The 26,416-nt window shown below is 48.7% G+C and overlaps 1 protein-coding gene across 1 annotated transcript in view; it reads left to right on the top strand.

Annotated features, from left to right (window-relative positions):
* Positions 1-26,416, top strand: part of BFSP1 (beaded filament structural protein 1) — a 41,295-nt gene that overhangs the window by 2,411 nt on the left and 12,468 nt on the right. The window contains exons 2-5 of the mRNA XM_044385609.3: positions 3,891-3,951; positions 13,171-13,266; positions 15,812-15,904; positions 20,157-20,264. Of these exons, the coding sequence (XP_044241544.2) occupies positions 3,891-3,951; positions 13,171-13,266; positions 15,812-15,904; positions 20,157-20,264 (358 nt within the window). The remainder of the gene's footprint in view (positions 1-3,890; positions 3,952-13,170; positions 13,267-15,811; positions 15,905-20,156; positions 20,265-26,416) is intronic.

Raw genomic sequence — 26,416 nt, 5'->3', positions numbered from 1 at the left:
ATTGTGCTTCATTTATGCAATGGAATGCTATGCAGTGGTAAAACAAGGGAATAGTTTGTTACTACCATTTACTTTAAAACGAAGGAGAAGAGTAGAATTTTTTGCTTGCATAAGGAAAAAGAGAACACAAGCAGACATGTGAAAAAACTCAATGATACTGGTTACATGTGGAGGACCAGGGAGTAGGAACTGGGCGATGAAAGCAGAGGAGACTTTTAATGGAACAGTTTTTTTATGTAATTAAGAGATTTATTCATTTAAAAGTTACATAAATTAATTAAAAAATACAGATGTCCAGGCCCCACCCTGGACCTCAGGTGCAGCCCAGAAATGTTAAGTTTTATGAGCTCCACTAGTAATTCCAGTGAAAAGCCAGGTTTGGGGACCCCTGGTCTAGGGTAGCCAGAGGGTCTTCTCCAAACGTTCTCTATGTCTGAGTTCCACATTCTTAATCTGAATCATGGGCAGGCTGTCGAACAAAATGTACTGAAAATGTTTATCAGATTGTACTCATTGATTTCATTCTTTTTTTTTTTTTTTAAAGATTTGTTTATTTGAGAGAGAGAGAAAGTTAGAGATGGAGAGGGAGGGGGAGAGGCAGAGAGGGGGGAGTGGCAGTGGGAGGGGGACAGGCAGAGGGAGAGGGAGAAGCAGACTCCCTGCTGAGCAGGGAGTCCTATGTGGGGCTCCATCCCAGGACCTTGGGATCATGACCTGAGCAGAAGGCAGATGCTTAACCGACTGAGCCACCCAGGCGCCCCTCATTGATTTTATTCCTATCAGTCCTGTTTCCGGGTTTGATGCATAGAAACAGATTTGGAGCTGGAAGTAGGGATCTGGAAATCCACCTGTTAGAGCCCTTCATGGGAACACTGAGGCTTGTGGAGGGCCTGTGGGTAGCAGGACTTGAATTCGGGTTTTCTTACCCTGTGCTTTCTAGAACACTGTGTCTTAGGGAGGCTCCATTCTTGGATTCCTGCGGAGTGAGTCAGAGATAGGATCTCATTCAAATGAAGTACGAGTTTTCCAAAGCAAAGGGAAGCTCAGACAGCAAGGGAGCTCCATGGGTCAGCAGGAAACCCTGGATCCCCAGATGGTCTTCACTTAGTCATTAGGCCCCAGTCTACTGTGATGTGGCTGGACGGGTATGACTCCTTTAGGCCCCTCATTGAAGGAATGGCCATGTTGAATTTTCCTTGTCTTTTCCTAATTGCATTTGGTTCTGAGTGAAAGGTCCATAGTTATGTCTTCATAGCTGTCCCTTTTAGCTCTGTGATTTATTTAGTAATTCCCATTAATTCATTCCCTCCCATTGCCCCTTTGGAGATACTTTGATATTCTGACTGAGGTATTGGGATTTAAAAATGATTATAAAAATCATACCCATCCACATGCATGGGTACATACCACCAACATTGGTTTTACATCCCGGAGGTGAGCTGATGGCTAGCCAAAGCCAGGTGAAAATAATGCAGAAGTGGGAAGGTATATGCAGCCTTGGTAGGCATATTCTCTACTTGGATAGTTGAATAATTTCAAAATCGGGTTTTCAGCACATCAGACAAAGACTAAATAAAGCAAGAATGAAGTAAAAACAAATAAAACTACCAAAATACATTGCTGAATACAGTCAATTGTCCAAATTGCTAAAAACCAAAAATAATTATGTAAAACAATCAGATAATTGAAGCCAAAGTGTTTTTTCACTTTATGAATTCTTATCATGAATTCTTTATAATGAAATCACTTGTCTTTAATATCTAGACTTGTCTTTACAGCATGAAAGTTACCCATGATAACATGTTATTGCATTATTTACCAAACATGTTTTTAAGCTACAGAAATTCTTAGATGTTTCTAGCAGGAAAGAGCAATGAGAAGATTTGGATTTTGCTAACAGTTTTATTCTCAAGGCTAACTAGCCATTAAACAATAATTTCTGGCCCCATTAGAGCCACACACAAAAGAAACTGCTAAACGTGTCAGCCTGGTGGGAAATGTAAAGATTGTACAAATATGTTTTCCCTACTGGTTATAGCCGAACTTCTTATGTGGCTTTAGAGCTGGGAGTAGGCACAGTGCACATAGTCCTAATTGTTCTTCCCTGAAGTCAGGACTCTTTAATTCTGAAGACACAGCAGCATGGTTTTCTAGCACCTCTTTTGGTACTTGACTTGAGCCCATGGCATGGGTGTACAAGGGCCCTAAAGCTAAGCTAGCTGAGTGCTAATTAGGATTAGTTTCAACCACAGATGGCATAAACTCCAAAGTGACATTGGCTTATCCAGGATGGATTTCTCTCTTGTGTAAGGTCTGGCCTAGCAAGCAGCTTAGCTTAGTATTTGAGGCACAGAAGGCTCTGCCTGGCCTTTAGGGAAGCAGCATCTATGTTTCATGGGCAGGATGGAGGAAAGGATGCAGAAGGACACACCCACACCATCTCATATCAAAGATATTTGGAGCCGGCCACAGACTTATGCTTACATCCTATTGGTCAAGACTTAGTCACATGGTCACACCTAGCTGCATGGAAGGCTGGGAAATGTAGTTTTCCCTCTAGGCAGCCCTGTGCCCACCAAACATAAGGGTTCTGACTCCAGTAAGAAGACCAGGATGGATATTGGGGGCAGCTTACAGGGAACAAGGTGGGAGTCATTTGGCAAGGGGCCTTCTCTCTTTCTTAAGGAGATAAAATTCCCCCTAGAGGGAAATTCTCTGAACAGAATGATTTCTGGAGTTTTTCTGCCTCCTTGATCCCTATCATTTTCTACAAGTCCAGGGAAGAAGACAAGGAGGAAAACTACATTCATTCCTAGTATCTGTTGCTTTATCAATTTTGTGTATGTTTAAATTTGGAGGCTCTCCCTGCTGTACCAAGGTAGCATGATGTGGCTATCAGGGCATGGTTTTTGGTGTCAGATTCAAGTGTGAGCCCTGACTCTACCCCTCTTTTAGTTTGGAGTCTTCCAGGAGCCGAGCCCAATCAAAGGGTTTGAAGGCTAGTCGCTTATTTGGAAGGTGACCTCAAAGAGCAAGGTTGAGGACTGAGGCAGTGAGGCAGGACGGGATGGCAGAAAACACCAAATGCGTTATCCAGCAGGTTAACATCGTGGGCCCCTGGAGCTAGCCTGCCAGTTGGAGAAACACTTCAGTTGTCCTAGCTGAGGGCGAGGGAGCTGGGGTATTTATGTACCCACTCACCTTCTGTCAGAAGTTAAGGGTTGCCCCAGGGGCACTGACTCTGGCCTGTCTGGCCTGCCCTGCCCACTGGCCCAGAGCAGGTCATTGGTGTGCAGGGGTGAGGGCCCAGAGATGAGGGCAAAGTGTCTGGAGCAGTTGCCCGAGGTCCAGGGCCAGTTTCTCAGCCTCAGTTTCCTTATCTTTCATGTGGGGAATAATGATAACTGCTCTTTTCCAGGGGTTTGTAAGGATTAAATGGCATAATCCAGAAAAACTGACACATGTGGATAAATACAATGGTATAGGCAACCCAAACAAGGTCAAGTTCAGGGTATTTGTTGTAGGTCATGCAGGGCAGCCTCTGTGCCACTGCTGTGCTTGGGTTAGGTGTGTGGAGATATGATTCCTTCATCCTTGAGCTGGCTGGGTGGGGGGATGGGCCTCTAGGCTGGGGACTCCTGTTCCATTCACCGTTCCCAGTTACCCCTGTGTGGTGGCCATGGCAGCTCTCTGCGCACGCACCATGCTGTGGAAGAGGCTGGGGAGCCACGGGCAAAGCAGTGCAGCGTTAGCTGCTATTTTAATCTTAGGGCCCTCTCCTTAAAGAGACGGCACAGTACTCATCTTAGATGAAACAACGCTGATTGTGTGATTATCACGTATGGAATCACGGAAGCTGTCCAACTTTTGCTTATGTGTCCTATTTGCAGGTATGAAAACGAATGTGAATGTCAGCTGCTCCTAAAACAAATGCTGGAACGGCTTAACAAGGTGAGCTGAGCACGAGCTTGAGTTTGAGTCTGGCCTTGAGTTGGAGAATGGAACTAAGTGGCTGAAACGACTGTCGCACTCCTCCACTCTGCGTCCTTTTAGGATTCAGCTGTTTCTTTTGCTGTCACTCTCTCTCGATTCATAATTTTCAACTAAATCTTTGTGTGAACTCACACACCCAGGACACACAGTCCTCTCCTACGGCACACAGGGTGTCGTGAGAGAACCCTAGACTGTTCAGCTTAGTGGGTTGCGCTAGGCTATCCACACATGGCAGCATTACAGTGACCAGCTGTGGTTGTACCATTCAGATGGCTGGTCCCAAACACATCAAACTGAAGAAACTTGCTTTGGGCGGTGGTTATTGGGATGCGAGGGTGTCTCCACTCTGTTGGCTGAGAATCTCGAAATTGCTCTTCTGCTGGAGAACTCTCATAGAACAGAGGAAGAAGTTTCCATTTCCCTTTAAGCTCTCCCGTCTCGGAGACTGGACAGTAGCCGTGTGGAGGGCACCAGGGATTCTGGAGACCCTCCTGGAGAGTCCTTTGCAGAGAATTTCCTTCTTCAGATCCTCCATCATCATCCTAACTGATTGGATTTTCTGTTCTAGGCAGGGGAGATCTGATACCAAATGGAATAATCCTGGATCTCAGAGGTTGGACAAAACCAGGGATGGCAAATAGCTGTCATTTCAGAGCTCAAATGTCCAAGCAGAAAGACCCATGGAGACTTTCAATGAAGGGCTACTTATTTAAGGCCATGGCTGCTTGTCCCCTTTCCCTCCCTTCCACACCCGTAAGTCCTCATCAGAATTACTGATCGAACACAGCATCTTTCCGTGCCGTGCCCAGATGTGGCCTTAGGATTCTTCACGTGGAGCTCCAGGCAACCACTACAGATAGTCAGGTTTGGCTCAGGATATTTGCCAGTCCCTGGCTTTGTCCAGCCTCTGCTGTCTAGGATTAGTCTGCTAACCAGTGGGAAAGGTAGAACCACAACCTAGGGAAACTGAATTTTCTTTGTCTGTGTTACCTACCACATGATGCTTCTGTGCCCTTCCCTGTGTGAGCATATGGTGTATCGTCCAAACCAGGACACTGTGTGAAAGGAGGTGCCGTCAATATTTACCAAGGTCAATTAATAGAAACTGGGATTGTCTCAGTCCAGCCATTGTGTGAACACCCCAGATAGAAACACAAAGGTGGAGGTGAGAGTGTGCTTAGGAGAGCCCTCAGTGCCCAGGCTCACTGACTGGTCTTGTATCGGGTTGGGCCATGATGGCCCCAAGCCTGTTAAATGTTAAACAGGGATTTGGGTGTTATTAGCATCAGACATCACCCAGCTGTTCTGTTGATACTTATAGCTTATCCCCATTCTTGTTTTTGGTGGTGATCCCAGCTGCCAGATGGGGCCGCCATCTTGTCCACAGACCACTGCTTTTCAGGGACACAGGTGACTGACACCTTTCACGTAGATGCCACTTTCAGCCCCTCCCCAATACCACCACGTTTTGCTTTGTGAGTGTTTGTCCTCACTGCAACCAGGGCTCTCTCTGGACTTGTTTCTAAGGTTGTCACCCATGCAGTCCCATCATGGGCACTCTTCACAAAGGAGGGAGAAAGGGTGTAGTCCTTCTTCTTAGCTCTGGTGGAAAGTAACACTGCATTTAAAAAGCAGCTCCAGCCTTCTGTCGTTGTTCTCTTATTAAAAAAGCAATACATATTCTCAGGTAGAAAAATAAGGTATCAGAGATGAGGCCAGGTAAGGGGAAGGCCTCCCACCATTTCTTCGCCCAGAGAACACAGCTGTAACACCTTTGTGTATATTGTGACAGTGTGAACAATTGGAGTATCAGACCCATGAGAATGTTACAGAAGTTCTGGGGAAAGATGCTACCAGCACCTCGGGCCAGAGCCAGCACAGGGCATTGGCGTGGCTGTTGCCTGGGTCCAGGGAAAGACAGTTCTGTTCACAAGTGAGTGTCCAGTCCAAAAAGGGAGAGCAACCTGATCATAGGACCCTTCGTGCCACTGTCGAGCACCTGTGAGACTTTGCGTGAATCGCCTCATCTCTCTGAGCCTCAGCTGCTTCTGTCTCTGAAGTCGGAGCAATCACAGTTGCCACCACCGTGGAGTGGATGTCTGTCGACACGCACATTAAGAATGAAGTGACATAATAGTGTCTGTGACTTGCCTGTCACAATTACTATTACAGAGCACTTGATGTGAGGGGTGCCAGCTTCGTTTCCCCAGAGTGTGGGTTTCACGACTCTGGTGGAGTGGGAGATGATTTTAGACGGTGCGTGGAGGAATAATTTTCTAATAGCTGTGAGCTTATTTTTATGATTACTTCTTCTCAATAGCAGGTGACATCAAAAAGCGCCATTTTGAACGCATGTAAGTAAAGATGAATCAATTTGAAGAGAAATACGGAGTGACTAATAGCACAGGTGCTGCTCGGTTGTAGCAGAAATCCGAGCTCAGCATACGATGCAGGGAGGTGGCCAAGTCCACGCACCAGCTTGGAGCCGTGGCACAGTTTTGTGGTTATTTATTCTACCCTCAGAAACAACCCCGTCCCACCCCTCTGTTGCCAGTGAGGAGGCTCACCTTTGGTGAGGTTCAATGACTTGGGAGCCCCGCAGCCCATCCTTGGCAGGTGTAGTCATGAGTCTTTTGTGTGCCTGGCTCATTCTCTGCCTCCCAAGGACAGTCGGGGTATCTCTGTCTCTCAGGAGACAGACACAGAGCCAGAGTCTCTGGGTAAAGATGGCCCCTTCACGCTTGATGTTGGTGCTCCATCCCCATCCCCTGGGCCACCTGAGGTCACACAGACATGCTGGGCACACTCGCGGCTTCCCGCACGTCTCTGGCTGTGGGGACGTGCATGATCCGCTGGAGGCACAGCCCGGAAGTGTGGGCGTTAGCACCCCAGGAGCAGCCCTCGGCCGCTGAGGGGTGGGGGTCGGTGGATGAGCTGCCCAGCTGCCCCACAGCTCGTAGCAACAGTTCAGAGGTGAGTTCTACAGCCTCTTAAAGGGTCCTCAGCACCACTGAGGTGTGGTTGTCCACAGGGGTAACCTGCTCATTATACACCTTCATGCCTTTGCTCCTTTCCCTGGATCACTTCCTCCTTCCAGGACTTCTTGGAATAAACATATGTACCCAATCCTTGCCTCAGGGGAACTCAAGGGGCTGGCCAGGGGAAAGCTGGACCTTCTTGTTCTCTCTCCATCGAGACCGTCACATCAGAAGGTAGAAATGGAAGAGTACATTCACGTCTTGTTGGCTGGTCATATCAGTGATTTTGGTTGACAAATCTCTGAGTGTCTACCTACTTTAGATCAACGTGGCTTTGACTGTCAGCTCCGTGTCAGCGCCCCTTTCCTTTGGTCTTGTGGAAGGGATTCATCCCTAGGTGTGGCTGTGGAAAATGGGGTACAGGAGAAACCATTGACCCAGTCTTTGCACCATGCTTGGAAAATATCACAGTGTATGTTGACGAGAGGGATTGCTGCTGCTTTCACCAAACTGTCATCTGTTAATACTGCCCGTGTCATTACATCTTCAGAACAGAGTTCCTGTATTTTTAACAGCCAAAAAAAAAAAAAAAAAAAAAGCAAAAAGCTGAAGCAAGCCACTCTTTGCTATAAAATAACTTTGAAATAAAATAACTTCCTCAACATACCACTTAAGTACTATGGCCAAAGTTATTCAGATTTTGAGACTTTAGATGCAGTAAGAATTCTCGATGACTTTTAAATAATTGGGTTTGGCTAACCTCTAGGACTCATTGTCTCTCTATGTATATTTGGTTATTGGTCCCAATAATGTCCAGTGTTGCTTATCTTAAGAAAACTATAAGGTGGCTTTAAGGTTTCTCTCCTTTTTTCCTTAAAATCCTCAGGATTTTAAAATGATGTAGGTTCTAGTCAAATGCTTTCACTTAAAAACAATTTCTTAAGAAGTACCAAAACTGCCCTATGTGCTTTCCCACGCAATTTGTGGATCTTCAGTGCGTCCGGGGAAAGGGTAAGTAGCAAGGGTGTTTGGGGAAGGGGCAGGAAGCCTTTGTTTTCAGGGCTACGAGGCTTCATTTGCCTAAGAACAACTCTGGGGCTATAGATGAACATGTGGAGTAGAGAAGGAGAGGGAACAGGTAGGGCTGAGTTCAGGAGGGGGTTGGGGGTGGGGAGGCTGGAGAACAGGACAGAGGAGGAACCAGGAGGCGTGCAGAGGGAGAGAGGTTGAGGCAGTGGGAAGACAGGGAGCAGAGCTCTAGAATGGACTCAGCACCATTCTACAGGCCAGCCTTAGCACCGGGAAGGAAAGCAAAACCTACAATTTTGGGGAAGGTTTTTGACATCCAAGCTTGAAGTGTTTTTTAATTAAACCCAAATTTACTAGAAATCTCAATGAACTTGAGTACCCATTCTGAGCAGCTGCTTGGATGCTGGATTTGAGGCTGGGTAAAGATACAGACAGTTGGGTTTTTAGTGGAATTTCTAGCATCTTTGTAAATGGATCGTCAGGCTGATTCTTCAAAGGCACATTGGACTCCTCTCCAGTCTCTTTCTCAAAAAATGGTTTATATCAGTGATTCTGGAATTTCCTTGTGGACCGGCAGCACCCGGAGGTCATGTTAAAATACAGATTCCTGGGTCTTGATCCCAGAAATTCTGACCCAGTAGGTCTGGGATCTGCCAGATATTTTATACTCCAAGTCATTTTACATTTCTCATTACCCCTAGCTGTCATTAACCACACTTTGAGAACCACTGGCCCAAATAGCCAACACATACAACATCAGGGTTGGAATGTTTTCCAAAATTAGACTATTGACCCAGAGTCTACATTTGGAAAAAATCTACATGCTGCTGCTGGTGGAGCTTTTGAAAATGCAGCCGACAGCATCCAAAGCATAATAAAAACACAAGCGTCCACACATTTCTGAGTTCTGGCGCAAACAAAAGAGAGCACTCCCAATAGACTCCTCCTCCCCACACCAGCAACTGTACATTCCAGTGGCAACTACTCACCTTTGCCAGTGCTGGGGGCAGTTTGTCAGATGATTGTCCTAAAGCAAGAGAATGTGCTGCAGAAGCATCTGGTAATCCCTATATTAAGGATAAATATCGGCTGGCCTTTATTATCACCCGTGAGTTGTTTTAAAGGCTTGGCTGGTGGGAACCAAGTGTGGTTGTTTGGCATGATCCTAAGAGGGAGACGGGGGAAGAAAGGCAGGCACCTTGCAGGATGGGGTCAGGACTCAGCACTCAACTCTCGACTAGTTGAGTGAAGCACAAGACAGATTCCAGTCCTATCGCTTCCCATTAGCTTCCCCCAACTAGCTGCGTGACCCACTGGTCAGTCTGGCCTCCGCCTGTCCGTCTGTAAGGACAGACTCTAGTTTCTGAGCTGCGTTTCCCTCTGAGGGAAGAGGGCTGCCGGGGGGTTGGGGGGGCCTGGCCCCTTACCTTACTGCAGTCATGGCCTTCCAGAAGCATGTCTCTGCTTTGCCCCTGTACATTGGCACCCTGGGATATTTTGTTTGAAAGGTGACACATGTAACTTAAGAAACATCTGAGGACCAATGACCTTGAGGGTTCCTTCTATTTCTAAAATCGTGAGTGTTTGATCCTTTTAGAAGTCATGGCACAAAGGATCCTTGAAACCCTATTTCCAGTTCCTCAGCTCTGGTGATTGTGGACTACTCGCGGACAAGTTTTTGGTAAAAATGAAGATGTTTGAGAATTCTCCGCCTCGCTTCATCCTCAGCAGTCTTAAGAGGGCTGTGGTGGGAGGGTGAGGATAAGGGTAGCGGGGAGGGAGGGTAGAAGGCTCTCCAAACGACTGGCTCAAGGTCTTCGACCAACTCTGCCCCAGACTGAGCCGTGCCCCTCCAAGGGGTGTCCCTGTCCGCAGGGTTGAGAATCACTTCCCCAGCAAACCACTGCTCGTGCAGGAAGTGGAGCTGCGTCCCCACACACTCTGACTGTCCTTCCCATCACTGGGGTCCCGGTAGGACTGTCAGTGAAGCTGATGGCCATGTGACCCATGTTGGCCATCACAGCGCTCTCCCAGAAACGTGACTCGGGACACAGAGGCGAATTCATTTGTAGCCGGTCATCCTGGGGGGGGGGGCATTACCTCCTGCTGCTTTCCATCCCAGAGTCCTGGGACTGCCCTGCTTTCTGTCCTTCTTGAGACCTGGCTGCCTTTCCTTTGGAGTCTCTAAATTATCCCGGCTCTTCCTGGTTCCACAGCTCTTTCCCATTGCTGGAAAGAACCCCGGGCTTTCTTTGTATCACCATTTCTCTCACCAAGGGGCTTCACCAGGCTCATGTGCTCATTCTGGGTAATTCAGAGTCACCAGGGGCCCTACTCACTTGCCCTGGGGGATGCACACCTTGATTGTACAAGTGTCATTGAGCTTCCAGGGGTGGGCAGCGTGCGTCTTCTGAAGGAAGAAGCAATGTTGTTGCGGTGTCACTGAATTCTGCATTCCTGTCCCTGTGACACAGGATTCCAGGACCCATCGTGAAGCCCTGAGGGCAGAGCTCATCAGAAGTCAGCGACTGATTAATTCATTCATCAAAAGAATGAGCCCAGAAACTGAACACCCAGAGTTAGTTTTCACATTAATTTAGTTCAGACAGTTCAGAGCCCTGCACCTGGAGCCATGCATCCCTGGTTTGTAATTTGGTTCATTGTCTTACTTATGATTTAAAAAAAAAAAAACGACTTCAGACCCTGTGCAGGTCTTTCAAAGGGTATGATTTTCTGCTATGCTCCTCTCCCAGGGGGCAGCAGAGGCCCAGCTCCCGCCCGCAAGTGAGTGAGTAGAACCCTGGGGGAAAGCAGAGAAGCGCCCAAGGGCAGTGGGCAGGGAACCAGCTCCAGGTTGGGGTCCTTCTCTCCTTCTGTCTGAGGGTTCCCTCCCTACCTGGTTGCTCAGTGTTGGCCTCCCTGGTCCCCATCAAGGGACTTCAGAGTCTTCAGAGGGAAAGATTTAGTAAACAGAAATGAGAGGAGAGAAACTGGGGGTGTTCCCCCTGGGGCAGAAACCTGGAGGAGACACTGAGGAAGAATGGGATGCTCCCTTGTGCCCCAAATTAATCCTGGCTCGGGAACCACCAGCCAGGTGCGCTGGGGAGCAATCAAAATACCCTGATGGTTGCCAGTTGATCTGGTTGGTTTTGTAGAACCCTGAAGTTCTTTTAAGGTAAACTTGGGGGCGCCTGGGGTGGCTCAGTCGGTTAAGTGGCCAACTCTGAATTTCGGCTCAAGTCCTGATCTCAGGGTCGTGGGACTAAGCCCCGTGTCAGGCTTAGCACGGAGTCTGGAGTCTGCTTGTCCTTCCCCCTCTGCTCCTCCCCCTGTTTGCGCTCTCTCTCAAATAAATACATAAAATCTTTAAAAAAAAAAAAAAGATAAAGTTCTCTTTGGTAGATAAAATAGCCTCAGAGGTTTGAGCTGGGTGGGGATTAGCTGCCCCCCCCCACAATTTTGCTCGAGTTTCAGACCAAATTCACACAGGCATGTATTTCTTAATTAAGTGTTTATTCTGATGCAGGCCCCCTAAAGTTCATACAGCCTGTTCCCTAAGCTTATGAAGTCCCAGCTTTCTGACATTGTGGGTGCTGAGGCCACACTTTGCATGAAAAGCTCATTCAAGGCAGGTGATCCCCTGGAGTCGGAATTCTAATATCCTTATTGTCAGCATCCAACAAGCAGAATCTTGCCACACCAGTCATCTTTTATAGGAGTGATGAAGGAATCCGGTGCCTTCCTGTGGAGTGCAGGCAAAAAGGGCTTCCGGGAATCTAAATCCTCTTAGTGCAAGAGTGGGGTATGTGTCAAAATATCTTGGCCAGTTCTCATGCCTGACTGTTTTAACTCTGCTCACACAAGGATGGAGTATGTCTTAAATATGTTAGCCAACCACATAGCTACCTTTATTTATGAAATCCCATGGCTCCCATTCATCATGCTTTTCAACAAGTCATTAGTAAGTCAGTAAAAGATTCATTCGGCAAAGCCTCAGGTATTGGCAGGTGTGCATGGAAGAGGTGTCCCGGAAGAGTGACGGTCTTGAGGAATTCAAGAGTTGCTCACTGGTAATATCACGCTGGACTGCTACAGTATTAAGGCAGTTCCAGCCATCACAGCACTATCTTTCCTTTATTTTATTTATTTGAGAGAGAGAGAAAGAGTGCGCGCGCGCGCACACACACACACACACACACACACACACACACACACACACACGAGCAGGGGCAGAGGGAGAAGCAGACATCCCGCTGAGCACGGAGCCTGATGCGGGACTCGATCCCAGGACCCTGAGATCGTGACCTGAGTCGAAGGCAGCCGCTTACACTGACTGAGCCACCCAGGCGCCCCACAACACTATCTTATTAAGAGCACAGTATTTCAACCTGTTTGGTTTACCCAAGCAAGAGCAATGAGATGAAAGTCGGTGAATGATCAGAATGTTTGGTGAGAACACTCAGCCTTGTGTCCTAAGTGTCATTTCCAATTTTAAAGGAGTAAACATTGTTTACCACAGCAATTATTAAAAATGCATTTTATATTAAAGATACACAGCGTCAGGATAAGTGTCAGCAGTCCTCGGGAGAAAGCTATTAAAATGGAGGTTTCAGCGTTAACAGAAAGCCCTTTCTTGGTCTTAGAAACTCAACTTCCTGATGATGAGATATACAACAGATACAGATGTAACTTAAATTTTAAGGGTGTTGGTAAATTTTAAAGCCTTGATCTATCTAGATCAAGGTTTTGCAACCCTGGCACTATTGACATTTTGGACTGGAGAATTCTCTCTTGTGGGGGGCTGTCCTGTGTATGGTAGGACATTTAGCAAGATCCCTGGCCTCTGCTCATTAGATGTCCGTCGTCACACCCCAGCACCCAAGTGGGAACAGTTGTAAATCTCTCCAGATACTACCAAACGTCCCCTTGGGGGCAAAATCAATCTCTGTGGAGAACTGTTCTAGACCAGGTCCAATGGGATAACCCAATGCCTTACCAGAGATGTGGAATCTCAGACAGTCTCTCAGACTTACTGAATAAGACTCTGCATTCTAATAAGACTCCAGGAGGTCCATGTGCCCACACACCTGGCTGATTTCACACCCATGTCCCAATACCTCCACTGAGCAGCCCCTCTGAGCCGGATGTGTGACTCAGTTTCTCATTGTAGGAAGCTGATGAAGCCTTACTGCATAACCTACGCCTTCAGATCGAAGCCCAGTTTCTACAGGACGACATCAGTGCAGCAAAGGACAGGTACAAAAAGGTAACCGTGAACCTTCTGAAGCCCTTCCCCCTGATAACCCAGTTTTGGTTTGGCCAAACAAGACCGGGGCCCTTGTGGCTGACACGTGAGCCTGCTATAGTGTGTATTGCCCCCGAACCACGTGGGTGATGGGTTGGTTGCCGGATGGCCCTTTGTGAGCCAGACGTGTGTAGAGGAGGAGGGCTTGGGAACTCATGTCTGTGGAGTCCATTACAATTTCCAAGTGATTTTGCATAGATCCATTTTGAGTAAGCTAGGATCTGTCAGTCTCAGAAAATGCAGAAAATGCAACATATGTATATTAGCTCTGCCTCCAAGCCAGTGAGTTGGCATTCAGGAGCTTCCTGTCATGTAGCACTCTGCTCTGCCTCCCACCCCCGCTAGCTTCTCACAGGCTTGACTTTGGGGGGCCTTGGCATACTGGACAAATCCAATCCTGGAGCTGTGTAACTGTGGGCAAGTGGCCTTCCCACTCTGAGCTGCCTCATCTTCAAAATCCAAATGCCAGACTCTCCTTCCGCACAGCAGTGTGGTGAACAGTAGTGGACCTGTGAGCCTGGCTGTGGTCCTGGGGGCTGAGCTCTCTGGTGGGCTGTGGCCTCCTTCATGCCAGTATCCGCAGCTCTGCCTCCAGATGCCCTCCAGGCAGTGGAGGGTGGCTCTGCCTCATGGGCCATGGGCCCCTGGAGCAGCCCCAGCCAGTGACAGTATGCATTGGTGGGTTCATACCCCAGCTGCCTCTCACCTGCTGTTCTGCGCAGCTTCCAGGGAGCCCCATGAGGCCTGAGCGCCAGGTGCCCACTGTGGTAACTTACCTGGTAACACGCTCCTTATTGGCTGCCTTCCCTTTCCTGTCTCACTTCTCCCTCCAACAACATTTCCTGGCATCTTCACCCACATAAACTGCACTCAGACCCGTCTCTCAGGGACTATAGCATAGCCAACCCAGGCTACTATAACAAAGTACCACCGACTGTGTGGCTTAGAAGCAACAGAAATTTGTTTCTTACAGTTCTGGAAGCTGGAACACTGAGCTGGGACCTGAGCAGGGTCAGGTTCCGGGGAACGTCCTCTTCCTGGCTTGCAGACATCTCTCTCCTTACTGTGTGCTCACCTGGGCTTTCCTCGATGCCAGCTGTTTGGTGTCACTTCTTCTAACGACACTGATCCCATCATGGGTCCCCACCCTCATGACCCCATCTAAATCTAGTTATTTCCCAAAGGCCCCTCCTGCACACCCCATCCCAGTGAGGGTTAGGACTTCCCCTTGTGACATTTGGAGGGTCAGAATGTTCAATCACTAACGGTCTGCTGCTGGGGAAACTGAGGCAGCATGCGAGTGTAGGTAAGACACCTGGTACAGTCTGGAGCCCGGTGTGTGCTCAGTAGCATTAGACTCTCTTCCTGCCTCAGTGTGGACCTGCCTGCACCCAACGGAAGGCCCCGTTGCTCACCCTGAAGGGGTCCCCGTCCCTTTGGCATTCTTCTGCCTTTCCACCGGGCCTGGCTTGTTTCCTCCTCCCCACCTGCCTTCTTGCCCATGTTATACTTTGCAGGAATCCTGGGAGCAGTGCCTGGGGCAATCTCTAAAGCAACTGAAAGCATTCTTTGAGGCCATTTAGAACAACGATAATAGTGAGAAGCCTCTGTGCATGAGCTCATTGGTCCTAATACCAGCCTCATGAGATAGTGTCATAGGGTAGGCTCCCTAGGAGCAGAGTCCAAGTGGTGATTTTTGCGTGATTGCTGTATTAATGGTGAGCTCCCAGGAGGAGACGAGGGGGAACAGGGGCACAGGGGTGCGAGCTGAGCAAGGGTGTGAGCTTAGCTGGAGTCTTGCCTTAGCCTGATCCCATGGGGCGGTGGGGGGGAGCATGAATTGCTCCACAGGGTTGGTCCCACATTGAGGCAAGAGGGTTGGCCAAGGAGTCATTGGTTCGGGTCAGGGGCAGGGTGGGATTGGGGGGTATTTCTTCCTGGACCAGATAGCCATTGTCTGGCTGAGGGCAATTCTCTGCGCTATGCTGATGGCTCTCACGCACAGAGCTGGGCACAGGAGCTCTTCTGGGAAAGGGGATCAGGCACCATCTCCAGACTGTTAGTCCTCTTATATGCAAAACCCTGAGTGTGAGGAGGTTTAAATCGCTTACTCAAGACCACATCCAGCTTGATTTAGTCTGGGATTGACTGACCAGCCTTTGAAGCACTGCCCTGTTCTGGGATCAGAAATGGTCCTTTTTACCCTGGGGGCCTCTTTGTTCCCCATCTCTGCTTTTCTCTGATGGCTCTGCTCTCCTGGGCTCTAGGAACACCAGCAGCAAAGCATCCGCGTCACTGAAGGGAAATGGCGAGATAAATCAAGCCTCAGTTTCTTCATCTGCCCCCTTGTTCTTGTGAAGATTAAAGTGTCCACTGCTCAGGTCACGGTCTGTCCTGTCTGTGATGGTGAACGTGCGAAAGCATTCATCCCTGGGGTCACCTGGTTCCGGAGGCAAAATCTCAAGCAGCTCAAGTTTTAATGACAACGCTTTCCTTCCCCCGACAGAATCTTCTGGAAATTCAGACCTATGTCACCATCCTGCAGCAGATTGTCCAGACCACCCCTCAAGCATCTGCCATTACAAGTGGGATGAGGGAGGTAAGAATCGGGTCTTCAGCTGCAGGGAAAGCATATCTGGGGATGCCTCTTATGCCCCCAAGAGCCTAGTTAACAGAGGCCCAGGTGAGGCCTCAGGTCAGACTGGGCGCCGAGCTGCCCTGGGTTCACTGGCCCCACTCTCACTCTGCATTCACATTTGAAGTTTGCCCTTCTGTTCTTTTACTCAGACTGGGAACACTGGTGTTTAGACTGCTGAGGACACAAACTGTGTCTCTGACCATTGTCTTAGGCATTTGCTCTTGAGTATTATGGGCTGTTCTTCCTTGTGTAGTTCATAAGAAACTGCCGGACTGTTTCCCAAAGCGGTTTGCATCGTTGTGGCCCATCATCAATGAATATGTGAGAGTTTCTGTTGCTTTGTGTGCTTGCCAGCACTGGGTATGTCGGGTTTTTATTTTGTTTTTTCGTTTTGCTCTTCTAACAGGTATGTCGTATATCTCACTGTGGTCTTATCTGCGTCCCCTGATGACTAATGACGTTGAACATTTTTTTCATGGGCTTCTTTGCCATCCATGTAGCTTTTTTGTTGCGGTATCTGATCAAATCCTTTGCCCATTTTAAACAATTATCTGTTTTCTTATTCTCCTTATCAATTTGACCATAAATTTTAAATACAGAGAGCCCCCGCCCAATTCATGACCATATTTTCAAGGTCGGCTGCTGTTAATGATTATGTGTTTGTGGGATGAAAACTCAGGGAAAAAATAGAGATTACAGAAGCCAATTTAAAAAAAATGTGAATTTGGATGTAAAAACCTTATTTCTGATATAATGTTCCTCATTCCTTCTTCCTTTAGCTCTCTAGCTGCTGGCGTAATTTTTTCTAATGTGGCTTGTTGGATTTTGTGATGCCTAACACGAGACATGTAAAAATCCACAGACGCTAATGCAGGTTACGACAAAAATGTCATGGTGCCCCTTCTGCAGAGGCTGTGGGAGGCCGGTACAAGGTTTGGTGGACCGGTCAACTGGTGAGAGTCTGGGTATTTTGCAAGGATCACTTAGGACAGTGATGCTCAACCCCAGTGACACTTGCACTTGCCTGCAAGTCTGCGTAGACCACGCCCCAAGTCAATTAATCAGCTGCCTGGCAGGTGGAGCCCTGACCCCCTCATTTAGAAGCTCCCAGGGCAGAGTGCAGACAAGCTGCAGGACCTGTGGGCCAGGGGAGCTGGCTGCTTGAGTCTTTTTGCTTTAACTAATTTTTTTTTTATATTAAAGCTGAAGAAACCCCAGCATTTGCTTTTAGAAGACTTTATTATTTTTTTTAGGATTTATATATATATATATATATAGAGAGAGAGAGAGAGAGAGAGAGAGAGCTCACACACATGGGTGGGAAGGGGGGGCAGAGGGAGAGAAAGAATCTTAAGCAGGGGTGTAGAGCCTAATGCGGGACTCTATCTCACGACCTGAGATCCTGACCTGATCCGAGACCAAGAGTCGGATGCTTAACTGACTGAGCCACCCGGGTGACCCTAGAAGACACTTTAAAACTCTGCCAAGGAAACTTGCTCGTTCTTGGGGATGTTCTCATCCATATTGCCCACCAATGACCATTTCAGGCGCCTGCTCTCCATAATTGGTGTAACCGAGGTTTCCACAGAGACCTAAAATAGCTTTTCCTGACGATTTAATTTTCTTCGTCAGAGATTTCTTTCCAGATACCTTATTTTTATTGTGCATACTCATTTTTCCCTCTGGTTCAAAAGTGTCTTACACCAAAGCACACCTTTTAATCATATCATCTGTTTTCTTGTAACAAAATTCTTCTGAGTTGCAAGAATATAGAGACTATCTGGTCTCAGTCTGAAAGCATCGGTGATCGTCAGTGATCTTAGCATTGTCTGGGAGCTAGTTAGAAATGCAGAATCTCCAGCCTGAGCCCAGACCCACTGAGTCAGAATCTGCCCTTTTAGCAAGACCCCCCTGGGAGAAGCAGAGGTTCAGAAAGCATCACATCCTTTATTAATCTGCCTTAAAAATTCTATATATGAGATCGATGGTCCCTTTTGGGTTTGTTTCATTGTTGTTACCTAGAAAATGTGTGAGTCAGCTTTGCAAAATGAGGATATAATTAGTGTTGTTCTAGGAACACAGGTCACCCGGTTGACGTGTCAGTAAAGCATCATTTCGGTGCCATCTACCCGGAGGCCACTGGGGACGCATCCATGGTCAAATAAAGCTGGGTGTATTATTCACTGCAGCAAGGGAGGGAGTACCCCGTGGAGACTTGCTGGGTGTCTCAGGGGAGGAGGGACGTGTGAGAGGATCGAGGCCTGTGGTAGGTGATCTGGGGGAGGGACCAGCTAAGCAGGGCCCTGCTCTGGGTCGGGTGCCCTCGGGAGAGGGCTGGTCCTATGAGCACCCCATAATTTGTACCCGGGAGGCTGTCCTTGGTGATCAAGCAGCACCCCTTGTGTTAGTGGGGGAGGGGACGTTTGGTGATTTTTGTGGGTGCTCAGACACAGGGCGGTCTTGTTTCTGTCTCACTCCCCCATGGTCCCCAAGTGACATCTTTGGATGTTAGGGGGGCCTCAATTATGAGTAGAGAGCATCATGGCCTGGTGACGAGTGCCGGCTACCAGCTGAGGGCAGCCGGGCTTTCTTCCTTCCTCTTCAGTGAGTATCCCAGGGTCTCCTGTGCCCCCTGGGGGCCGGCGTGAGGAGGCATGTAAGATGAATAGGAGAGACAGGGCCAGACCAGCAGGCAGGGCCCCGGCAGGGGGGTGGTGCCACGTCTGGGCGCCATGTCTGCCTCTCTCCTGAGGCTGCAGGCCTAGAATGTGCGACATGGGGCACGTATGCACATCTTCCACGTGGTGGCACTTCGGGGACCTGAGTCCCCTTCTGCTCCCAGCCATCCCCTTGTCCGCATCTTTGAGGCAGGGAGGTGGGGACGGAGACACAGAGAAACAAGACGGAGTCAGAGAAGCAGAGACTGAAAGACCCAGAGAGACCGAGAGAAAGCATGCCCCACATGCCCCGAGAAACACGGGGAAAACGGGCTCGGGAGTGAGCACGCAGAGCCGAGGAGGGCCTTCTGCAGTTACGTCTGGGATCTCACGCTCGACCCGGGCCCCCCGGGGTCAGGCTGTGGTCCCGGGCCCACACTTCCTCCGTCCGTGCGCGTCTGTCCGTCTTGCTGTAGCATCTCCGCGCCTCTGTCGTCGCGGCAGCCGCTTTGCGATGTGAGGGAAAGCGGGGGGCTGCCTTAGCTGTGCGGCTCTGAGCGGGACCCCCGGGCTCGCGCTCGCTGCTCGATTTTTGCCTGGCGGTGAGGCCGCGCGCTCCGTGTCGGAAGGCGCTCCTCCTGAGCCGAGGCAGGCTTTTGGCGAGGGATCTGGCTGTTCTGGAACGGACGGTGGAGGGGCCAGGTGGAGATGGCGCCCGCTCAGCCGAGTGGAGAGGTTGAGGCCGGATCTTCGGCCTTCCCGGGGCCCCTCCGTCCCTGTAGGCCCTGGAGCCCGCCGGCCGGTGCCTGGAGCGGCAGGGGCATCTCGGCGCCGTCCACCGCCCGGGGCTCAGACGGACCGCGCCACCTGCACGGACAGACAGCGGAGCCCAGCAAGAGCCGGCGTTCCCAGCTTTCCCTTTTACAGAAGCACAAAGCGCCGCGTCCAGAGTCTCTTCGCCAGTGTGTATGGCCCGGTCGGGTCTAAAATGTGGGTGTCCTGCGATTTGCACTCCTAGCACTTACGGATGAGCCTCTGAAGACAAAGAAAAGGCATGAATTCAGGGTGGCCGCCACGGGCCTGTCTTGTCAGCTCGGGCTGCTGGGACGAGCAGCACAGATGGGGCTGCGCAAACGACAGGTGTTTGTCTCTCCCAGCTCCGGGGGCTGGACGATCAGCTCCGGGATCAGGCTGCCGGCAGAGTCCGCTCTTGATGAGGGCCTGCTTCCTGGTTTGTCGTCAGCCGCCATCTTGCTGCGTCCTCACATGGCCTTTCCTTGGTGCATCTTGGAGAGAGAGAGAGCTCCCAGGTGTCTCTTCCTCTTCCTATGAGGACACTGACCCCGCCATGTGTGCCCCATCCTCATGACCTCATCCAGACCTCAGCACCTCCCGAATGCCCCAACTCCTAATACCATCCCATTGGGGCCCAGGGCTTCAGTCTGTGAGTTTGGGCCAGGGGACACGAACATGGAGAAACTTCTTTGCCCCCTTTCCCTTTAGATTTGCTCACACATCAAGCGCATGTGGGTGCTGAGTCTGGCCTTTTTGTGCAGGAGAAGCTCCTGACAGAACGGGAAGCCGCCGCCCTGCAGAGTCAGCTGGAGGAGGGCCGGGAAGTGGTGTCCCTCCTGCAGGCCCAGAGGACGGAGCTGCAGGCCCAGGTACGGCTCCACACCCTCGCGTCCGCTGCTCGCCGTTGGGCATTCAACCACACATGGGAACTGGGTTCTACAACACATTGTATTCCGGTGTCCTGAGCGTGAAGCAAAGTGTACAAGCATCCAACAGGGGGGAATTGTCACACACTCAACACACCTGTGTGTCCAGTGCTCAGAGCCAGGAACTGGCCTCTCTGAGTAGTGTGACCAGCTGTCCTGCTCTGACCGAGGGTTTCCTAGGACAGAGGACTTTCATGCCCAGACTGGCAAAGCCCTGGGTAAGCGGGGATAATGGGTCATGCTAATTCTAGGAGCCTCAGAGGTTCCCCTTGTGCCGCTCCTCCCCCATCAAGGCTTCTGCAAGTCGATACGTTTTGCCCAGTTTAACCTTCTTCTTAAAAATAAGAAGAGATGGATACATATTGGAATTTTTATCCCCTGGTTGGTCAAATCTATGCTTCCTGTTTCTCGTTTCATGACCTAAAATCTCTCCTTTGGAAGATGTTTTTAAAGATTATTTTTCAAGATTTTCAAAAATTTATTTATTTTTGAGAGAGTGAGCACGAGCGTGGGGGAGGGGCAGAGGGAAAAGCAGACTCCCCGCTGAGCAGGGAGCCCGACACAGGCTCGATCCCAGGACCCCAGGATCATGACCTGAGTCAAAGGCAAACATTTAACCTACTGAGCCACCCAGACGCCCTCTCCTTTAGGATTTGATTACAGGCTTGGGAAAGGGTGGTTGTATCAGTGTTCGCCTCTGCTCAGAATTTGTTAGCATAAAGCTCCCATTTCTACCCCCTCCCTTTCTTTTTTTGGGGGGGGGGGGGAAGCTTAATTTGAAAACTAAAGTCACCAGAAGAGCTCACTCCTCTTTCCGTGGCCTTCCTTCTTGGTTAATGAGCTTCATAGCTCATCCTCCTGATTCCTTCCAGTTTTCTTCTCTCATTAATGTACCATTCTGATGGGGCCCATGGGGTTAAAATACTAAATCTTCATGTACTGTGCACCTGCGTTTCCTAAATCTAAAGATAAATTGACATTTGGTTTGACGAGTACATATAAGGGACAAGAGAACAATAAGTTTGAAAAATTGGACTATTTGGGAAACCTGGGACATTTATGTGTTATTCTGTCTCTATCCCTTTAATGCCTGCAAAATCAAAAGTTAAAGCCACAGTGGATCTGGTGCGTTTGTAGCTTTTCAGTGCCGTCCAGATCTGCCCGGGATCTCATTTGGGGACCATGGAGCTCCAGAAATCGAGTACTGCCCTTAAACTCATCCTTCTCATGACAAACCATGGCTCCGGGACCAGACGCACCATTTTGGTGACTTGGTAGTTTGTGGTTTCCTCTGAGGCCCTGGAAGAATAGAGCGAGTGTGAGCGTGGTGTGTGTGTGTGTTTGCATGCATGTGTGTGTATATATGCTTCCGTATGTGTAGGTATGCATGTGTATATGTGTGTGTGTGTGCATGTTGTGTACATATGTGTGTATGTGTGTAGGTGTTTATTTGTATATGTATATAAGTTTGTGTATCTGGTGTGTGTGTGTGTGTGTGTGTGTGTGTGTGTGTATGAGAGATTGGAGAAGTGGATGGAAGCCCACTGGTCCTAGAGACCAGTGTTTTCCAAACCACTGTTTACAAGTCATCATTGGGTGATAAAATGAATTTAGCAGAATTGGCTGGCGTTAAAAAAAGAAGAAATTTACAACATTAGACTAAGCTAGAATACGAAGTAACCAAGTGGGTGGCTAGTACTGGTGGGATTTGTTTTGTGAAACCTATGTTTTTTATATATGTTTGCATATTTAAATATATATATTTGTTCAAATACACACACACACCCGTTTTTGTGATGTCTGTGGTTTGTGATGTAAAATGTGGTTCTTCCTGTGGCCGTGGCGAAAAAGTTGAAAACCCTGCCCTAGATACTGAGAAAATGAAAGAGCCCAGCCTGACGTGGGAAGTTCCAATTCCAGGGCAAAAAGTTTTGTCTCTATGTACATATATGTATTTGTCGAATGTAAAAGTAAGACCTTTCATCACAGATTAACCTAGTTTCTGAGAATATGAAATTCAGAATTTCATATTCACATGCTTGGCTGCCTGTCCCCACCCATAGTTGCTGCAGAAAGACTTACTGGTCTTGCTCTGATGTTGTTGTCTCTCCAAATCGGGGGTCTTCTCTTTTTCTGTGCCATGACGCACCCCCCACCCAAGCTACCTGGTGAAGCCCACGGACCACTTCCCAGAAAAATGTTAAGGGCATATAATAACAATACAGTATGTACAGTTGAAAGGAAACCAGTTAAATTGAGACAGTTATCAAAATATTACCAGTCATTTTCTATATCATAATCTATGTGCTTATATAAAATAAGTCTAGTGGTGGGTCTAGTGAAACACAAGTTGTATTAGTTTTCTCTCACTGCTCTAATGAATTTCTACACATGCAAGGGCTTGAAACAGCAGTCCTTTATCCCACACTTCCACGAGTTAGAAGTCTGAGAAGGCTTGGTTGGTTTGTTTGCTGTAGGTCTCACAAGGCTGATACAAAGGTGTTGTCCGGCCTTCTTATGTGGAGGCTCTCGGGGGAGAATCTTCCAGTGTCATTCATGTTGTTGGCAGGATTCAATTCTGTGTGCAGGTAGGATGGAGGACTCCGGTTCTTTGCTGGCTGTCAGCCAGGAATTGTTCTAGAGGCCGCCCACGTCCCCTGGCAGATGGCCTCCTCCATCCTCAAATCCAGCAACAGTGCATGGAATTTTTCTCGGGCATCTAATCTCTCTAACTCCTGCTTTTAAGGGCTCATATGATCAGGAATAATCTATAACAATCTCCCTATTTTTTAAGGTCAACTGATTAAGAACCTTACTGACACCTGCAGAGTCCCTTTTGCTGTTATGTAACGTATAGGGGCAAAGGTCATGGGGACCAAAAGTCTGCCCAATTAGCTTTTATTAAAGCACGGATATGGCTAGGCCCACCCAAGAGTTTCTGACTCAGTAGTTCTGGGGTGTGGCCCAAAAATTTGCATTTCTGAGTTTCCAGGTGATGATGCTTCTGGTCAAGGAACCGCACTTTGAGAACACCGGTATAGGGGTGGGCCCCAGGAGGGGTCAGAATGTTCTACATCCGGTCCACCTGAGTCCCTGGCTTGGCCCTTCCACAGCCTATTCAGGAGATGCTCATGGCTGGCTTTTTTGCTGATTTTGAAAGGTTTTAGAGGCTTCCCAATGGAGTAGCGAAGTTTAGGGCTCCAAAGGATATTTGGTGGCTTAACCCCTCTGTAGGGCCAATGCTGGCTGGGGACAAGAGAGGGAGGTGGTGGAGGGAAAACTCCTTGTAGCCTGAGGGCGCCAACCTGGCAGAACCACTGCATCTGGTTCTGCCTCTGGCTAGAGCATCTGATGCTTCCAGAACCCTCCATAGCATGGTCCTCAAGGTGAGGTCCCTAAAACAGCAGCATCAGCGTCACCTGGGAACTTGTCAGAAATGCAAATTCACAATCCCATCCCAGACCTACTGAGTCAGGAACTTTGGAGTGGGGCCAGCAATCTCTGCTTTAACTAGCCCTCCAGGGGTTGTGCAGACTCAAGTTTGAGAACACTGGTCCACAGAATGGAAGGAATAGCACCCTCCATCAGAGCTGGCAGCCCCTTCTTTGAAGCCGAACATAGCCCATGTATGAGACCACTGGGATGGCACTTGTTAGAAGTGGAAGAAAAGGGACAGGCACTTCTGGCTCCTAAATTGCACTGACTGAGAGTTTCTGCGATGGGAAAGTGAAAAAGTCTTTTACTACTTGGAAGGAGTGAACCTCCCTGGTATCATTTCTCATTACAGTTACCTAGCACCATCTAGTGGTAGATTTTGGTAAGAGCATGTAATCGGTGAAGGACACTTGATTTCTTCCATTTCCTTTTTTTAAAACTTTTCCCCCTCTTTTAAAATTGAAGTATAATTAATATACAGCATATGTTAATTTCACAAGTACATTGTAATGATGCAACAATTCTAGGCATCAATGCTCATCAGGACAAATGTACTCTTTTTTTTTTTTTTTTAAAGATTTTATTTATTTATTTGACAGAGATAGAGACAGCCAGCGAGAGAGGGAACACAAGCAGGGGGAGTGGGAGAGGAAGAAGCAGGCTCATAGCAGAGGAGCCTGATGTGGGGCTCGATCCCATAACGCCGGGATCACGCCCTGAGCCGAAGGCAGACGCTTAACCGCTGTGCCACCCAGGCGCCCCCAGGACAAATGTGCTCTTAATCCCCTTTATCTGTTTCACCCATCCCCCCCACCAACCTCCCTTCTGACAATCATCAATTTGTTCTCTGTAGTTAAGAGTCTGTTTTGTTTGTCTGATTTCTTTCTTTGTTCATCTGTTTTGTTTCTTAAAATCCACATATGAGGGAAATCATATGGCATTTGTCTTTCTCTGACTGGCTTCATACACTTCACATTATATCCTCCAGCTCCATCCCTGTTGTTGCACATGGCAAGATTTCATTCTTTTTTTTTAATGATTGAGTAATACTCCATTCATTTTTACCCATTCACCTACCGAATGGGAGAAGATAGTTGCAAGTGATATATCTGATGATGGATTAATATCCAAAATAGATAAAGACCTGGCACAACTCAACACCAGAAAGCAACCAGTCCAATTAGACATGGGCAGAGGACCTGAACAGAGATTTTTCCAAAGAAGACATACAGGTGACAGACAGATGAAAAGTGTCCGAGCACTGGTGTAGGCCTACTCTCTGTAGACCATATAGGTAATGTTGAGCACAACATTATGAAGGAAATGCAAATCAAAACCACAGTGAGATGTCACCTCACACCTGTCAGAATGGCCAAAATCAAAAACACAAGAAACAACATGTGTTGGCGAGGATGTAGAGAAAAAGGAACCCACTTCCTTTTTAAAAAAGACCTTGGACCCAAAGGCATCTGGGAACCTAAAGAGGACTGAAGCAGGGCACCTGTCTGGATGGGGGCTCACTGCCACGCACTGTCCTGGGTCCCTGTTGACCCCTGCTGTGCAAAAGCAGGCCCCACAACTGTGCTTGGACTCCTTCATTCAACCTTGAGAGCCAAGCTCCAGATGAGGTTCAGGGAACACTGAGCAGTGTGCGGTGTGGCTCCTGCCTGCAGCTGCTCGCAGAGGGTGTAAACGGTCCAAGGAGAAGCACAGCAGTCACCCTTGCTCAGGATGAAGGCGGGTAGCAGCACGGCCCACCCCTCCCACCTGCCTCTCTCTCCAGTGTCTGTGTGGCTGCTCCCCTCCAAGAAACCCTGGAGATGTGAGTGGGCTACTCTCTCTTCTCTTCCCTCCTGACCCTCCTCTGGTTTCTGTCACCTGTCCTTTGCTCATCACTTTTCCTCTTTTGAGAAGAACCTTCTCTTCTTCGGTACCCAGGACTGGCCTTCTCTGACATCCTGTAGCACCTGAGGGCTTCCATGTGCTTCGTGATGCCCTGGGCATGTCTCTGTGAGCAAGCCACCTCCCACCCTGGCCTGAGGGCTCCTAGGAGGAGGGGCCGTGTCTCATTCTCAGGCAGCCACGCTGGGGCCAAGGTTGCTCACAGCAGAGACATCTCTTTGGCCCCTTTTAAGCTGATGAAAGTGATGAAAGCTCTTAATATTTTCTTGAACATCCCTCTCTTTGATGAATATTTTTTTTAGATTTTATTTATTTATTTGACAGAGAGCACAAGCAGGGGAAGCAGCAGAGGAAGAGGGAGAAGCAGGCCCCTCGTTGAGTGGGGAGCCCAATGCAGGACTTGATCCCAGGACCCTGAGATCATGACCTGAGCCGAAGGCAGACACTTAACTGACTGAGCCACCCAGGCGCCCCCCCGATGAATAGTTTAAATTATTGGTCTGTAAAAACCACATTGACATAGATGTAAATCCAGTTTTGTAAACTCAGTCAGCACTTCACTGGACACTGTGGATTCTTGGTGGATTCAGGCAGAATCAGGCAGAGCATGAGTGCTCACCAGAGATTGGAAGACACCTTTCAGTCATCCCTAGAGCCTCCTCCCAGGGCAGGCGCTCCGCCCACAGATCCCATCAGAGAACAGCCACCAACCGACCACCCAGCCACTCCCGCCAGCAAACCACCAACTCATGAGATAC

Source organism: Ursus arctos, unplaced genomic scaffold, assembly GCF_023065955.2.
Source record: "Ursus arctos isolate Adak ecotype North America unplaced genomic scaffold, UrsArc2.0 scaffold_16, whole genome shotgun sequence".
In the NCBI taxonomy this organism is placed as follows: domain Eukaryota; kingdom Metazoa; phylum Chordata; class Mammalia; order Carnivora; family Ursidae; genus Ursus; species Ursus arctos.
This window is presented reverse-complemented; position numbering and strand designations above follow the sequence as displayed.